Genomic DNA, 17,923 nt, shown 5'->3' on the forward strand with positions numbered 1-17,923 from the left:
TTCAGGCATCTCTTTGGGGTGGAGAGGCCATCTCTTAAGCCAGCTGAAGACAAAATGGAGGGGTTTCCAGGGCTTTTTATATTCTTTCTCTTGTGGGCAGAAACCCCTTTGTTCTCCTGTGCAAAATCACAACAACAAGATGGAGTTTGTAGCCACCTGGGCAAGTCACATGTCCAGGAATGATTCAGCTTTCTGCAGGCCAATGCCATTGTTTACACGTTAGTTTGAATGTTACCAGGAAAGCTCAGATGTGGATTGGCATCTCCCAAAGTCCACTGTCAGTTAAGTGTTTCTTGATAGGACTATTCTCAGTAAATGCCCATTCTCAAGAAGCTGACCAAATCCTTCACTGAGGCTACTTAGAATCAAACACATTAATATACAAGTACATAGCCAATATTCATAACTTCAAATACAAAAATGATATACACATACAGACACCATAATGATAACCAGCAAACTACAACCTTTCCATAGACACCCCACTTTACCTCCTCTGTACAAGACCTGGTGCAACCATAGGACCCTGGTTGCAACAGTACGGTCTATACGGTCACAGTTCATTTCAATAACATCACAAATACAATACATGTTCAGCCCTATGTATTGTACATAGAAAAAAATGTATTCCCTTTTTAAAAATATGTGTCTGCTTTGTTTCCTCCTGTGGTGTAACTACAATACTAATGTTAATAGGAAATAATACCAATCACTGGGTGGTTTAAAATTTCTTATTTTGATTTTAAAAGTTACCCTGTGCTCAAGAGTGCATTTAGCACTATGTCTCCATAAAATTCCAGATGTTATCAACAAAATCAATAGAAAGCTAGAGGAGGCTGAGGAAGTGTGAGACAACAGCCTTAAATGTCAAAAGAGGAAACAATTGTCATTAAAACTGGTCAAAACTCAGCATTTCTGTTTCACGGGATATTCTGACATTTCAGAATTTGTTTTCATTAATTTCATCCATTCGCAATCAAAATGAAAACACATATTTTCAAATTTCCTGCAAAATAGAAATTCCAAAATAAAGTTTGTTTAGAAAATTTTGTTTTGAAAAAAGCTCAAAAATTTGTTTCAAAATGAAATTTTTGTTTCAATTTTAATTTAGTTTTTGAATTTTTCCATTATTTTACATTATTTTATGTCATGCGAGTAAGAGTAGTGAATGATGTCATATCATAATATGACATAATACAGTAGCTGAAATATTTTATTTATTTTGTATTTTATTTTTATTTAATTTCATTTAAAAATAAGCATTAAGGGAAACAGCTATTTAGTACAGATTGAAATATCTTAATTTCTAGATCAAAGTATCTTCTGTTTGTGTTATAATGAAACAATTGGACACTTTCGATAAGCACTCAATGTATTAATTAGCTGAGCTGCTGTTTTCAAGGTCCTTGTGTTAGCCCAGTGGTTCCCAATGTGGGGTTCGCGAACCCCTGGGGGTTCGCAGGACATTTCAGGGGGTTCGCGAGAAAAATTTCATTAATGGCGGCCAGAGGACTCTGCTGGGACCCAGTTGCAGGGCAGACAGCCCGAGCCCCAGGGAGAGCGGGGCCGGGCAGTTTGAGCCGGCAGCCCGAGCCCTCCCCTGTCAGCGGGGGAGCCGGCAGCCTAAGCCCTGTCGGCAGCCCGAGCCCTCCCCCGTCAGCCAGGGAGCCGGCAGCCTGAGCCCCGTCGGCAGCCCGAGCCCTCCCCTGTCACCGGGGGAGCCGGCAGCCCGAGCCCCAGGGAGAGCGGGGCCGGGCAGTTGGGGCAGGCAGCCCGAGTCCCGGCGGTCAGTGGGGGAGCCGGCAGCCCGAGCCACAGCGCTCCGCGCAGGGCTGGCAGCCCGAGCCCCAGGGAGAGCGGGGCCGGGCACTTGGGGCCAGCAGCCCGAGCCCTGCCCCCGTCAGCGGGGGAGCCGGCAGCCTGAACCCCAGCGCTCTGCGTGGGGCTGGCAGCCCGAGCCCCAGGGAGAGCGGGGCCGGGCAGTAGGGGCTGGCAGCCCGAGCCCCGCCCCCGTCAGCGGGCGAGCCGGCAGCCCGAACCCCAGCCCGAGCCCCAGGAATTTGCCAAATCTCATCTAAAGCCAGAACCACAGCCCTCCTTGTTACCACCAGCCACAACCTCACCCGAAACTAGAGGTGGGTGAAAAATACCAAGCATTTTTCACAGAAAGTTTTGAATTTTTTTCACATTTTTCAAAATTCCCCAAGAAAAATTTACAAAAAACTGAAACGGAAAAATGGTCCATTTTCAAAAACTGAAACATTTTTCTGATTTTTGAAAACCAAAAATGAATTTATTTTTATTCTAAACCATTTTTTTTTTAAACAAAAGCCAAAAAAACATTTTACAGAAACATCTTTGGTTTCTGGTTTTTCTATGTTCGTTAAAAAAAGTTTCAATTAAAAATATTTTTCAGAGGTTCATAGATTCCGGGGCCCAGGAATTGGGGCATCCATCACACTGAGGAAATTTAAACTTAAATCCCTGAAAATATTCATTTTTAGGAGGGGGTTCACGAGATTTCACAATTTAGTGAAAGGGGTTCGCGGACTGTTAAAGTTTGGGAACCACTGTGTTAGCCGGAAATCATTTTTTTTCTAAGATAATAAAAACAGCTGCTCCTCTATAACAGTGGTCTCCAAACTTTTTTGATCGCGCACCCCTATCAGTAAAAAAATTTTGAGCATGCACCCCCTGCCGCGGCAGCTCTACCATTTTTGCCAAATTAAAAAAAAAAAACGCTCGGACTCCCGCCCGAACTGACGAAGCGGAAAAAAAAAAGCGCTCCTCCTGCCGTGCACCCCCAAGGATCCTCTTGCGCACCCTCTGGGGTGCGCGCACCCCACTTTGGAGACCACTGCCCTAAAATGTAACACATATATTACATACATTTCAAAATGTTTTGGTGCAGGACATTTTATCACACCTGTACGATGTTGCAGAAAAAATCACTTTCATTGATACAGCATTTTCTGACAGAAAACTGTTTCAACAAAAAATGTCCAACCAGCTGCAGTTGCAACTCCTTTGAATTCTTAAACAGAACAGACTGATTTGCACAGTGTTATGTACACACAAAGTGGCACCTGTTTAGTTAAACCAATTGAGTTTAACCAGTGCAAAACCCAATGTAGACACTCTTTTCTCTGCTAAAGAGTGGCTTATTTGGTTTTAGCTCAAACCTGTTGCTAATCAATTTAAATTAAACCAAATAATCCTGGTTTAAATTGAAATAAGTGGCCACACAGCCATTTGCACCCGTTTAACTAAATTGGTCTTAAATCAAACATTCAGTTTAACCATTGCAACTCTGTATAACAACAAGCACCAAGGCCCACAGCCACAAAGGTATTTAGGTTCCTAACGTCCATACCTTTGTAGATCAGGGCCACAAAATCCAGAAAATTAAATAATTTTAGGGTAAAGATTTAGTGTAATTTTGATTGTGAGCAACATTCTATTCTATTCTGTTCTATGTAGGTTTTTATACCACACCCACCACCATAGTATCAGAGCACTGTCCAGTAGTGCATTAAGCAATCTGTCTACACATTAAAAAGGAAATTTAAATACTGCTTTACATAAAAAGTCAACTCCTCCTTAACTATGGGGAAATGTAGGTTTTTCATCTCTGTGCGTGCACATAGATTAGATTAGATATATTTATCGAGCGCGATAGACACAGTGAGATGATCGATCTAAAGCTGTACAGATATAGCTACAAAATTTGTTGGGCTAAGATGATAGCAAACTAAACTTGGCTTCCCAGGAAGAAACAAAAATAAATAGGACAGGTTGAAATGTTTTCCTCAAAACATTTTCTTTTCATGAAAATGGCTTTTTGACGAGCACAGAAAATTGTCATTTTGCTTGAAAGGTTTTGTTCTTACCAAATAAATAAATAAATTACTAAATAAAAATCAGTTTGGGCATGTTTGGGGGGGGGGGTCAGGTTTTTTCCCTTGCCCCCTTCTTTCCCCTTGGGGGAAAAAGCTGGAACGTACAGGAAGGAGGATGAAAATCTCCCTTTCAAAAATAAAACTTACACACACACACACACACCATTCAAATGGAAGGAATTGTGGGGTTGTTGGTTTTTTTTCATTTCCTTCAGAAAAATACACAACATTTTTGACCAGTTCTGCTCATAACATGAATCAGCAGCATCTGCTCAGGCTGCAGTCAAATCACTTCGCTACAAATGTTTGCGGCCACTGGGGGGGAAAATAGTTGTTAAAATGCAAGATAAACATAATGGAAAGCAAATCTTTCCTGTGTACAGTAGGAACTAGCTACGGGACCATGCCAGCGAAACATACAGGTCATAATGTATGGAGGCAGGAGGGGAAGAAGGAAACAAATCACTGGAAACGGGGCTTGGGTTTATCCGTGGGGAAAGTGACTGTATAAACAAGCCCGCAAGCAATGCCTAGACATGTTAACCACAAGCTGTCTTGCAAAAAGCTTTACAGCCCCGGGGGCGATTTCCTGGTGGCACAATAGCCCTGCCCAAGTGCCTTTCTCCTGCCCTATACTTTTGGGGGGTTGGAGCTTTGAAGGCAGTGCTGCCTACGCAGGCTTGCGCTCCGGCACCTGGCTGCAGAGGGAGGGAGGGCGCTCCCGGGGGGTTGGTTAAAGGAAGGCTGGACAATACCTGGGGGGTCAAGGGGAGTGGTGGATGGGAGGCAGCCGGGCTGGGAGCTCCCGGCAGGAGGGGGGGGGAGATGAGAGAAGCAGGGGGCGGTTTGGGGAGGGGGCAGTGCTGGCCGTGCCAGGTAGGGGGGTTAGGGAGGAAAGGGGGCTGCCTGGCGGAGGGGGCGGCTGGATCGAGGCTCATGGGCAGGGGGCGCTAGCTGGAGGAGGCAGCGATGCTTGGGGCAGAAGCCAAGCCTGCGTCCGCAGCCCTCCCCCGGGAGGGGCGGGTGTTCCCCCAAAGGGGCTCGGGACCGCGCCCCGGGCACCACTCGTGCCTAGCGAGACTCGGGCAGGCCCCGGGCGGCAACCCCCTGCAGCCGCCTGGCGCTGGGCTCGATCCTCCGACTCCCTCCGCTGGAGTCTGAGCCCAGGTGGCTCTGGCGGGAGAGCGGATTCCAGCCATTTGCTGCCCCCTAGCGTTGGACGGGGGCCTCTCGCCTGCCTCGGTGCAGCTGCAGCAGGGGGGGAGCGCGGTATATATTTAGCGGTGTGGTTGCCTCTTTCTTTAAAAATGCCCCGGAGTGGCTCCTTCCCCCAGCGCTTGCCCAGCGGAGAAGTTGTTTGCATCCTCCTGGCGTGGAGCTGGAATGGATCCTCGTGGGTGCCAGACTCTGGGATCCCTTTTCTTTCCAAAGTCACAACTCCCTCCTCTTCCTCCTGCTCCTCCAGCATCCTCCCCCCCCCCCCCCCCCCCCCAGCCCGGGACAGCAACAGAAGCGTTAGGAGGAGTTTGGAGAACTGAGGTTGCCACCACCCCGGGAAGCGAGGCACAGCGCTCGCTCTCTCTCAGCCGGGCCACCAATTGAATGCAAAGTTTGAGCATCCGAGGCGCTGGTACTTTCCGCCCCGCCCTCCGCCTTAGAGCGGGGGGTTTCCTTTCTGCCTCCTGGACTGGGAAGGGAGGGGAGGATGGACGTGAAATTGACAGGCGGTCTCTTGTTGCATCCGTCCGGCCAACTCCTGCATCCTCATCTTCTCGGATGAAGGCGAGCCAAGGGCACCCCAGGCTCTTCCTTTCCTTTTGCTCCCCCCATCGCTTCCCGGGAGACTTGCCCGTCTGGGGTGGGCTGGAAAGCTGAGACACAACCTCCCGGCTGGGGACTTGAGTGGGGGAGGAAGAAACTCTTTGCGGTGCAAGGGAGGGCGGCGGGGGAGCATGCCCGGCGTCCCTTTCACAGTGGAGCCATCCTCCATGGAGACCGGACCCTTTTAAAATGACTTTCCCTGATCTGATCAATGCCAGCTTGAATGGGAACCGGACGGGACAGGGCAGCGCTAACCGGTCCTGGAGGGAGTGGGGGCTGCCGGGGGAGGACGCGGAGACCAATGGCACCTCCCTGCCTTTGGCCCTGGATCTCCAGGCGGTGGGCGTGGGGGTCTTCCTGGCCCTCTTCATCCTTTCGGCCATCGTGGGCAACATCCTGGTTATCCTCTCGGTGGCCTGCAACCGGCACCTGCAGACGGTCACCAACTACTTCATCGTCAACCTGGCCATCGCGGACCTGCTGCTCAGCACCACGGTGCTGCCCTTCTCGGCCACCCTGGAGGTGCTGGGCTCGTGGGCTTTCGGGCGCATCTTCTGCGACATCTGGGCGGCGGTGGATGTCCTGTGCTGCTCCGCCTCCATCATGAGCCTGTGCATCATCTCGGTGGACAGGTACATCGGGGTCAAGTACTCCCTCAAGTACCCCACCATCATGACCGAGAAGAAGGCGGTGGTCATCCTCGGGGTGGTCTGGCTCTCCTCCATGGTCATCTCCATCGGGCCCCTGCTGGGATGGAAGGAGCCGCCTCCCCCGGACGAGAGCATCTGCAGCATCACCGAGGAGCCAGGCTATGCCCTCTTCTCCTCCCTCTTCTCCTTCTACCTGCCCCTCATGGTCATCCTGGTGATGTACTTCAGGATCTACGTGGTGGCCCGGCGGACCACCAAGAGCCTGGAGGCGGGGGTCAAGAAGGAGAGGGGCAAGTCCATGGAAGTGGTGTTGAGGATCCACTGCCGCAGCGTGGTGGAGGACTCGCTCTCCGGCGCCCGGAGCAAAGGGCACAACTTCAGGAGCTCGCTTTCCGTGCGCCTCCTGAAGTTCTCCCGGGAGAAGAAAGCGGCCAAGACCCTGGCCATCGTCGTGGGGGTTTTCATTCTCTGCTGGTTCCCTTTCTTTTTCGTCCTGCCTTTCGGTAAGTGAACCCCCGCACGGCGCTGCCGTGTCCTCCCCAGCGAGGTGGAGGAGCGCGACCCCTCTCGCTCTTCGCGGTTGCTCTCTGCCATGAGTAAACTTCCAGGCTTCATTTCAAGCGCTGGTTGCAATTAAAGGGGGGGCGGGGTCCTTCTCAAGGGCGGAATAATAATACCCCTCGCCAAAGAACTTCGCAATATCTGCGCGCCCTGTTCCCCACCGCCGTGGAGTGTTCATCAGCAGCTGGCGCTAGTCCGGGTCAGAAATTGACCTAAGGGTGTGGTGGGGAGAGAGGGATAACATGCGTTTTATGCTGTGATCATTCTGAAACTGCCCAAACTGTCCGGAGAGCGCGGCATCATTTTGGCAAAGAGACACTGAGAGAATCAAGTTCTTTAACCTGGTCTGGTCAGGAGCATCAGTGGTTACTTTGGTGTATTTCTCCCAAGTTTTGTGCTCTTGGATTGGGTTGTCCTGGTAAAGCCCTCGGGGATCAAACCTAGGACCTCTGTTGCATGAGCTAAAAGCCATATGGCCCTGAGCTAAGGCTGTGGCCGACTCATTTAACTCTAAGTGGTCTCGGTGTCACTAGATAGGACAGAACATCACACCCAGGAGGGGTATGGGTTACCCTGGTCCTTTCTCAGTTCCCCATGAGTCAGGCTCCTGATTGGCAGCCCTGAGCCCCTCATCACAATAAGTTGCCAAAGACTAGAGCCCCTGAGCCAATGTCCGCACAAGTCAATGGGAAGCCTCTCCTTGACTTGGCTGGGCTTTGGATCGGGCACCACATTTGCAAATGAAGAGGGCAGACATGGGCAGAAGGCATCCTCCTCTTGACTATGGCTGCAAAAATATTGGGCTAAACCTCTGTCTGGTGTAACTCCATTGCCTTCAATGGAATGTGATGCCAGGGATGTATTTTGGACCATGAGCCAAAGTCTTCTCTAGAATGGTAGCATTTTTCTGGGTGATTTCCCATGGCTACTACCAGTCTCTATGCTGATTGCTGAGAGACGAAACTCTTGTTTTGTCTGCATTTCGCTGAGACCTTGTGATGGGCCATACTATTTATCAGGGCCTATTGATTTCCTCATTCTCTAGCCTAGTGGTAGGAACTCCTAGATTCTATTCCTGAGTCTGGTTCTGGCTTATTCTGGTGCATTTGGCAAGTGATTCCACCTTTCTGTGCCTCAGTTTACCCTCTGTAAAATGAATACAGTATAGACCCACCTACCTTACACGGAAGATGTGAGGCTTAGTTCTGAGTGTCTGGGAAGCACTTTGAAATCCTCCAATGAAAGGTGCTGTAAAATGCAAAGCAGTATTAAGATTATCATCCCTGCTCCAAAGCCAGGTTTCATTACCTTTGTTAGAAACACAAGTACTAGTTCACAAGGTAGGACAGAGGCATCTAGGCCCATGCCAGCAGATCTTCCCCTTGGAGCAGCATAGCTAGTTCATAAAGAAAAGGGAGTTTAAATACCCCTTATTCTCTTTCAGACCCCCCAAAATATAGTTAGTGGGACAGATCCTCAGCTAATGGAAATCAAAATAGCTCCTAGAAGTCAGTGTAGACTATCTATACCAGCTGAAATTCTGACGCCGCATCGTCAACCATCCCTCTCCAGTCACAGACAACTCATTAAATAAACAGCTTTAGGGCAGTCCTAAGGGCCAGGAAATCTTACAGCCATTCTGCATCGGATTTTCTCATGCCCTTAGTTATTGTTGAGGGGGTGCTGGAGGGGTCAGAATGCATCCTCTTGACACTAGCCAGGCCTTTTTCCCATCCTGTTGTCATCTGAGCCTACAGGGAGGTGTCACGTGATCAAAGGCTGTGTATCTGAGATTCAGATGACACCAAACGCCTCATTGCTTATTGTAGGCAGCATAATAGCCAGATTTGTTTAGTCCATTGGAAAAATCAATTACAAAAAGCATGCAGGGACACAGCCACTCCGTCGGAACACTTTTAGAAGATATTTGTGGTGGTGGGTTTGTCCCTTTTAAAAATCATTTCTGGACTTACCGTTCCTAACAGCACTTTGAAAAATTGAGATTTAGTTGAGTAACTCATGGTTTAAGGTCATAGCAGGGAGCCAAGAACTTGTGAGTTCTAATCCTGCCTCTGGCCATGTGGCCTTGGCCAAGTCACTGATCTGCTTTGCCTCAGTTTCTCTTTTGTGATGATGATGGTGCTATTTTCTCTACCTCATCAGGATGTTGTAAGGATTAATTAGCTATATTTAAGAGCCAGTTCTCACCCTAAGTAAAAGAAGAAGTATAAGAACATAAGAACAGCCATATTGGGTCAGACCAATGGTCCATCTAGCCCAGTATCCTGTCTTCCAACAGTGGCCAGTGCCAGATGCTTCAGAGAGAATGAACAGAAAAGGGCAATTCGAGAGATTCCTCCCCCTGTCATCCAGTCCCAGGTTCTGACAATCAAAGATTTAGCGTGGGGTTGTGTCCCTGACCACCTTGGCTAATAGCCATTGACAGACCTATCCTCCATGAACTAAACTAATTCTTTTTTCACCCACTTTTGTCCTTCACAACATCCCCTGGCAAGGAGTTCCACAGGCTGACTGTGCGCTGTGTGAAGAAATACTTCCTTTGGTTTGTTTTAAACCTGCTGCCTCTTGATTTCATTGGGTGGCCACCAGTTCTTGTGTTATGTGAAGGGGCAAATAGCACTTCCCTATTCACTTTCTCTGCACCGTTCATGATTTTACAGATCTTTATCATATCTCCCCTTAGTCACATATTGCATGTTGCTCAGAGCATGGGACCGGGAGCCAGGATTCTCATTCACTGTGTGACTTTAAGTAAGCCACTTAACCCTCTCTGTGCCTCAGTTTTCTAGTGCACTAAATGGATATAATGTTATTGATCTACCTCCTGGGGAGTATTGTGAGGCTTAATATTTTGTAAAGAGCTTTGAGATCATTGGACTCAGAGTGCTACGGAAATGAAAAGTTTGATTAGAGAAACACGAGTGGAATAAATTCAATCGCTTTGTATTTGACATGTGGTCACAACCTTATGCACGCCCCTTAGAAGGGCCCGGATGGTCGAAACTACGGCATTAAATCCTACCCCAACTCTTTTGCATGCTGTTAAGGAGCCTAGGAGTTTGGAAGCTCTACTACAGAGTTATTTCAAATAGGAAACAGAGGGGAAAGATTGTCCAACAATATCTCTTTTTAATAAACATGTTTTCTGTTTCCAGTTGGAAAGTTGGGCTAGATCCTCAGCGGGTGTAAATCATTGTCGTTCCATTGAAATTCCAATTTACACCCGCTGAAATTCTGGCCCTTCTCCTTGGAGCGTATTTCCTAACTACGTTTTTCTTTCTCCGTTTGTGCAATTTGACAGTTTCAGTGTAAAAACGACTTTGGTGTCAGCTTCCCGGTGGCTTTTAGAGATGTTTTTCTAAATTGCACAAATTCATTTATGGTTTGACTTTCAAAAAAACAACCCAGGCTGCCTTTGATTTCTTTTCATTGCGTTGCACCATTTCAAATGTGTGAATGCCTAAACAGTGCTTAGCAGGAGAGTTTTTGCAAACATACTGTGTGGCTTTACAGACACAAATATAGACACTGGATATAAATCAGTAGAGCTCCATTGCAATCAGTGCAGCTACACCTTTTCCCACCAGCTGAGGATCTGTCCTCTGTGGAAAAGAGCAATTCTTAGTGATTAGCAGGAACCTAGCAATTAGGACTGGTAATTAACTTCCTGTGTGACCCTGGACATATCACTTGACCCTGCTGCTTACTCACCAGTGAAACAGGGATAATAGTTACCTAATTTGTTGGGGTTGGGAAGCTTAACTAATGAATATTTTAAAAGCACCGTGAGAGCTTTGATAACTCTGCATATAAGTGCAGTGGTGTTATTCATTTTTTGGTCCTAGACTGATCTGCAAAAATATTGCTTGAAATCTAAATGGATTCCCTAGTACCTCCATGGAGTTTTATAAGCTGAGTAACCTACACCCTTCTTGGTATTGTGATACATATCCCCAAGCATACAATGCAATTGTCAAGAGTATTGGTGCAATTAATAAGAATATGTTTGCCTGGCTAATAAGGCACTTTAGGAAGCTGTTTGCTTAGCAAGGGACAAAACCCTAATCACACCCGGAGTGTATGCTTCCCTTTCTGGGCATGTGCAGCTCCTGTTGATAGTAATAGGAGTTCTACGTTCCGATGGAGAAGAGAATGCATGGACTCTGTGAAGTAAACCACTGGAGTTAAACTTACTCCCTGGCTGGATATGCCATAGCACCCTTCCCATTAGCAGGGATCCAGGTGAATGCCTTTGGAGGCTAGGGGCTGGATTTCTAAAGGTGTTTAGGCATCTAAAGATACAGATAGGCCTCTACATACCTTTAAAACTCCAGCCCATAATCTGTATCTGATCTCAGGCCACCTGTGTAGTGCTGTATAGTTCTGATGCTCCCCGGGGGTTGGTTGAGGGGAGGCACCTCGCTACCACCTACCCTTAGCGTGAGGGAGCCTTAGCTGCGTCTGGCAGAGGTCAGTTCCCTGACACCTCTGGGCACAGGCCGCACAAGCACGCCCCTCTGCAGGTAAGCAAGAGATATGCTCCACGCCCCCCAGCCCTCCAGCATTCCCCTGGAGTGCAAATATTGCTCACCTGCAGCGGGACCATGGAGCCGGCCTGAGCTGAGAGGGGAAGGCTTCTGTTCCTGGGGCAGGGAGCTGACCCTGGGGCAGGCACAGACAAGGCTCCTACAGGGCAGGTAGTACATTAGGCTCACATTAATTATCCTGCTTAAAGGGCAGCGTAGCCAGCTACCTTATCCTTCATGCATGGAGAGGGCCCATTCCTGCTGTGTTTGTTTTCTAAAAGGAATGTCCCAAAATCAGTTGCAGGGTAGAGGTTAGAGATGGGACCAAACTGAACACAGGATCCAGTTGTCAGCCCCCACTCCAGGCCAGAGCAGAACGTGTCAACTGGGCCGATGTCTGTTTTTACCAGTAAAGGGCTAGATTCTTACCCAGGCTATGGACCCATTCAGGGGAGAGTAAGAATGCCCCTGCCCCCTTACATCCCTGCTCTATCTGGACCTTGGGTCTCTGGGCATAGAAGTAAATGGGGCCTGTCACCTGCTTACTCCAGCCCCGGGGCACATGGGCAGAGAGGGAGGGAATGGGCGGAGCCTTGTCTCCTACTCATTGGGCAGACTGGCTGATCCAGCACGGGTACTCTGCCAGCAGTACACTGCTACCTCCTCTGCCAGCAGTACATTGCTACCTCCTGAGAGCAAGGAGGGAGCGGGGTCAGGATCAGAGGCGTGTCTCGGAGGGCTTGGCTACACTTGCGAGTTACAGCGCATTAAAGCAGCCCCGGGAGCACTAGCTCACTCCCCGTCCACACTGGCAAGGCACGTAGAGCGCTCTGACTCTGCGCCTAGAGCGCTCCTGGTACTCCACCTCGGCGAGTAGAATAACGTTTGCTGCGCCCCCGCTGGAGCGCCCCAGCGTCAGTGTGAACGAGGTGTTGCATTACTGCGCTCTGATCAGCCTCCGGAAACGTCCCAAAATCCCCTTAAGTCAAGTGGCCACTTGTCATTGTTTTGGCTATGCCCTTTGAAAGCTCCGTTTGACAGCCAGCTGCTTATCTCCTCCGAGACAAAGCAACCATTACTGTGGAATGCTGTGTGTGTGAGAGAGAGAGAGGCGGGGGGTAGGGGAGGTCTGTTTCTGTCTGAACTTACAAGACAGCATGCTGATATGCTCTCACCCCGCCCCAAAACCCACTCTTTCTCCCCCCACATACACACAACACACTCCCTGTCACACTCCACCCCACCCCTATTTGAAAAGCACGTTGCAGCCACGTGCATGCTGGGATAGCTCCCACAATGCACTGCTCTCTGTGGCCATTGCAAGAGCTGCTAATGTGGCCACGCCAGTGCGCTGGCAGCTGTCAGTGTGGACAGACGGCAGCGCTTTCCCTGCTGCGCTCTATGAAAGCTGGTTTAACTCAAAGCGCTCTACATCTGCAAGTGTAGCCATGCCCTGAGTCACAAAGCTTCCAGGTGCTACCTCCAGGCTGTGTCTACCCTTACGGCAGCATTTAGAGTACAGGCACTATACATGGCGCTAAACACTGCAGGGAAAGACTCCAGCAGCAGAGAGGTAACAGGACCCTGTACTGCTAAGAATAGCACAGTAGACATGGGAGGCGCTGCTTGGGTGTGTAGAAAGCCCATGTAAGCGTTGGCCCTGGGCATTCAGGCATGTAGGGCACTGTACTCTACTCACCTAACCTGCGGCTCATTGTCTACACTGCTCTTTATACCCGTGCTCGCTGGGCTTGACGTATCTGTACTCTACGCACAGCTGTAAGTGCAGACGTACCTCTAGCATGATGCACACTATTCACTCTGCATTGCTCAAATCTGTGCCTAGAGCCACAGCCTAGCCCTAAATTTTAAACCATCTCCGTCCAAGTCAGGTTTTAGATTGTCATTTGTATTCTTTGGGTTGTTTCTCGATGGATTAAAAATCTACCTATGTATATTAGACTGCTTTCGCAAGGGGTTTTGCAGAAAATCCAGGCTTATGGCACCACGACTGTGGCTCTGACTTCAGTGATTACTTCATTTGTAAATTATGTGACAGGGAAAAGGTATTTGTTTTGCAGCGAATGCGAGAAGGATTCTGTCAGTTTTGTCATGAAGGGGGAACGTAAACCTATATTGGATGCATGGAGGATTGTTTTAAATGGGGTTCAGGAAGGCTGTGGGAAAGGATGTATAGTCAGTATCATTAAGTATTACTCCGGTTTTATTCCCTTTTATATTAGGTGGTCATCAGTCCTCGAGATGGCAGAACTGGTATGGAAAACACAATGCACTAAGCTGAACCCTGGTGTAAATCAACTGGGCCAAATACATCCGGGGTGTAACTCCACTGGTTGAATTGGATTTATACCGGGGAAGAATTTGGACTGCTCCTTTGTCTAAATTAGAATCAAACCATTTTATGGACGCTATTGTAACTTACAGTCAAGTCTGCTATGTGACCTCTTCCGTGCCTGATCCAGGGAGGATATAAGTCTGCTAGAGATACAGCTGGGGACTTAAGGTACATCTATACTGCAAAAAAAGGCTGCCAGCAACGAGTCTCAGAGCCCGAGTCAAGTGATTCAGGCTCACACGATGGGGCTAAAAATAACAGTATAGATGTTCCCACTCAGGCAAGGTGGGGTGGGTCTCAGAGCCCAGGCTCCAGCCCAAGTGGGAATGACTACACTGCTATTTTTAGCCCCAAAGCGTGAGTCCCCGAACCCACATCAGTTGACCCAACCGCTGGGACTCTCTGCTGAGGGCTTTTGGTTTTTGCAGCGTAGATGTACCCTCAGTCCTTCAACTCATGCTGTTGAAGTTCATACTTTAGCCCTCAGTTCGGTCCCTGATGAGGATTGAGGTGATGTTTGTTACAGCAGATCACTTGGACTTATATTTATGTATTTTGTTCCTGAAGGGGGTTCCAAAGAGGATGGAGCTAGGCTGTTCTCAGTGGTGACAGATAACAGAACAAGGAGCAATGGTCTCAAATTGCAGTGAGGGAGGTCTAGGTTGAATATTAGGAGAAACTATTTCACTATGGGGGTGGTGAAGCACTGGAATGGGTTACCTAGGAAGGTGGTGGAATCTCCATCCTTAGAGGTTTTTAAGGCCCGGCTTGACAAAGCCCTGGCTGGGATTTAGTTGGGGTTGGTCCTGCTTTGAGCAGGAGGTTGGACTAGATGACCTCCTAAGGTCTCTTCCACCCCTAATCTTCTATGATTCTATGATCATGAGAACAGCCATTGAGTCAGAGGGTATTTCTGCCTGGGAGCGGAAGAGGAGATTCTGAGAAGCCCATGAGAAACCCCCTTCTCTTGAGTTTTCCTGCTCCATTTTTCAGAAGCAGGAGGCTTGGATAGTATGGCTCAGCTCTACACCTCCGGAGTCTGATCTGAACCAACTGCATCAAGACCTTGTAAACTTTTTGGAGGTTCATCCCACAATAAGGGCCTGCTGGTATAAGGCGTTGAACGTCCTTGATTCCCATTGACTTCAGTGGGAACTGAGGGCAAAGCTGGGCGAATAACTGATTGTTCAGTTCACTGGCCATTCAGAAAAATTGAAAAACAGTCTTTTTTGGGTCAACATGAAAATGATTTTTTTTTTTCAAATTTCTGGAAGATCAAAAAGTTTAAAAAAATAGTTTGGGGTTGAATTAAATGTTTCATTTGACCCAACACAAAACATTCTGGTTTGATTTGAGCAGGGTTTTTTGTATGTTTAGGGTTTTTTTTACATAAAATTGAGGGAAATTTCTAAACATAAAGTCATCTTGAACAAAATGTTGCATTTAAAAATATTAAAATGAAACTTTTTTTCAGAACTTTTTTAAAGTTTGTTTTTTTTCCAACACAAAGTCACAAAAAGTTCACACAAACCTGAATAGGTATTTTTTGCCAGAAAAAAAGTTTAGGTCAAAAAATTTTACCGAGCTCTAATTGAGGGTGCTGAACACTTTATGGGATCAGTTCCTAAAGGAGATACACCCAAGCCCTAAAAGCCTGGATCTGAACATACCTACCCAGTGCTTGAAATCTAAACTGAATGTTGCAAATAGACCTATTAATTCCGTACCCAAACTCTGACAAACGAAGATGTTTGAAATCTGGATCAGAATCCCCCTCTTTCCTTCAGTTTCACTGAGTTCTCCTAGGCTGAAGTTGAGGATTGGCCCTGCATGTATGTCTTACACTTCACTTTTGAAACGGCAAATTGCCCTTTGTCCTTTTAGTAACTCATTTGGGCCTTCCCAAATAAAGAACCAACCCACTGAAAATCACCAGGCTTATTTCATATCTCCTGGCTGAAGGTTGAGAAAGAAAGAGCACCAGATGTTCTTGCTGAGGTTAGAACAGTCTGGGATACATTTCCCATGTGAAAACTCCCTGATAGTATTAAAAAAACAAAAGGGTTGTCATATATTTAATTATAGGAGTTTTGATATAAGGCATTCGTAAATGGTTTTTTTTAAATTTCCTTTTAGAGGGAAGGAGTATATAGCGCATAAGAATTGAGTATCATCTCTTTAAATAGTTTGGGGTCCATCCAGCGGTCCTCTGTTGTCTTCTGTCACATAAGCCACCAGAATCTAACAGAGCAGTGGTATATATATATATACATATATGTAGTTAGGTTTTGTATGTTTGTGTATGGTTAGTAAAAATTATATATTGTAAACCAGCTGTATCCGTGTGCTTCCTTCCTAATCATAATGTTGTGTAGAGCAGTGGGTCTCAACTTTTTTTTTCATTTGAGAATCCCCCTACAAAATTTCGAATGGAGCTGTGGGCCCCTTTGGAAATCTATTGTCTGTATAGATAGTTGAATTCTGTTCATTCAGTTTCCAGTCTAAGTCTTTTGTGGACCCCTTAGACATTGAGAGCTACTGATGTAGAGAGCAAAGCTACAGCAAGGGTCCTAGTGGTTTTTATGGTCTCTGATTCTGCATAAAAGACTTGGCATTTAGGTGCCTAAAATGGACATTTATAATTTTGCCCAACTCTAGTTGGAACCAGGCTGGGTTGGGGACCTTGATAACAAGAATCCAGTGACTATGAGCTATTTATAGTCCCTGTGCCCTGTCTAGTCCCCTGAACCATAGGGTGGTAGCCATTTTGCCTGGGGACATGGCTTTGATCTCATTGAAAACAGTGGGAGATAGCAGCCAACTTTATTAAGGGCAGCTTCACTTCCACATGCAGAGAGACTGTAGGGAAATGGCAGCCATCTTGCTGGCTTGAGCCCCATTGACACTAATAAGAGATGGTGGCCATCTTGAATTTGGGAAAATTCATGAGTTGGCAACTTTCATCATATTTTCTTGAGGCAGATAAATAAACACCACAAAATTGCTAGAGTTGTAAGGAAATAGCAAGAATTGGCAATAAACTCCATCAGATGGCATGCACTGGGGTCCCATCCCCCACTGCAGGCCACTGGCTGGAAGAGCAGCAGTAGAAGGGCTGGGGAAATGGTAGTCTCTCTCTCCCAAATATCCAGTTTAGGCACCCCAGGTTGAACACTGGGTCTGCTTTGGCTTGTCCTAAGTGAGGCGCTGAGGCAGTGACAGAGCTGGGCGTGGAAACCATCGAGTTATTCGCCACCGGACCGCAGCAGCCAATTGCCAAACTGTCCCAAAGGGAGACAGTTAAAGCCAAATGGCTGTTTTAGGTTGGTGCCTGTCACTGACTCTGAATACAGTTTCTGTAATGGGAAATGCCGTACAAACAGGGAAAAATATAGAACCTGAAAGATTTAAAATGACTGATTCAGTGAGCAAAATCCGATAAACCTCTAGACAAACTCTGTGAAACCATGGAAAAATGTACTCTGTTAAATAAACTATCTGAAGCCTGGATTATGCAGCACTCTGGACTCATCAGGCAGCAATAGAGCGGTTTTGCAGTATATAGGGTTATATGGGCATATATCAATTTAATTCATTTCTGCACCAGAATCTATAATGTCAGGCAACACTAGGGTTACCATTCGTCCGGATTCTGCTGGACATGTCCGGCTTTTTTGAGTTAAAAATAGCGTCCGGGGGGAATTTGTAAATGTCCGGATTTCCCCCCCATACAGAGCGCACGTGGCTGACAGGGCAGCCGGACGGATCCTGCCACTCGCACGGGGCTCTGACAGCCAGAGCCCCTCCTCCGCTTCCTCCTCCTCTCCCCTGCAACTTGAGACCACTCCCCTCCTCTCTCTCCCTCCGTCCCCCTCCCTGCATTCGCAGATCGCCGGCCGGCCGTTCGCCTCGGGCCTCCAGCAGTCTGGAGCTCCTCCCCCTGCTCCCCCCTCCCCTGCTGCCGAGCGCGCTGCTCTGCAGCACTCTGTTCTGAGCGGCACGGTAAGGGGGCCAGGGGGTCGGAGAAGGGGCAGGGAGGTTCTGGAGGGGGCAGTCAAGAGACAGGGAGCAGGGTTGGATGGGTCGGGA

The 17,923-nt window shown here is 47.8% G+C and overlaps 1 protein-coding gene across 1 annotated transcript in view; it reads left to right on the forward strand.

Moving 5' to 3' along the window:
• Positions 1-5,825: 5,825 nt before the first annotated feature.
• Positions 5,826-17,923, forward strand: part of ADRA1D (adrenoceptor alpha 1D) — a 70,391-nt gene continuing 58,293 nt past the window's right edge. The window contains exon 1 of the mRNA XM_024201344.2: positions 5,826-6,873. Coding sequence (XP_024057112.1) covers positions 5,910-6,873 — 964 coding nt within the window. The 5' untranslated portion in view covers positions 5,826-5,909. The remainder of the gene's footprint in view (positions 6,874-17,923) is intronic.

The sequence above is a fragment of the Terrapene carolina genome, unplaced genomic scaffold (genome assembly GCF_002925995.2).
Source record: "Terrapene carolina triunguis isolate 2854851 unplaced genomic scaffold, T_m_triunguis-2.0 Scaffold66, whole genome shotgun sequence".
Taxonomy (NCBI): Eukaryota; Metazoa; Chordata; order Testudines; family Emydidae; genus Terrapene; species Terrapene triunguis.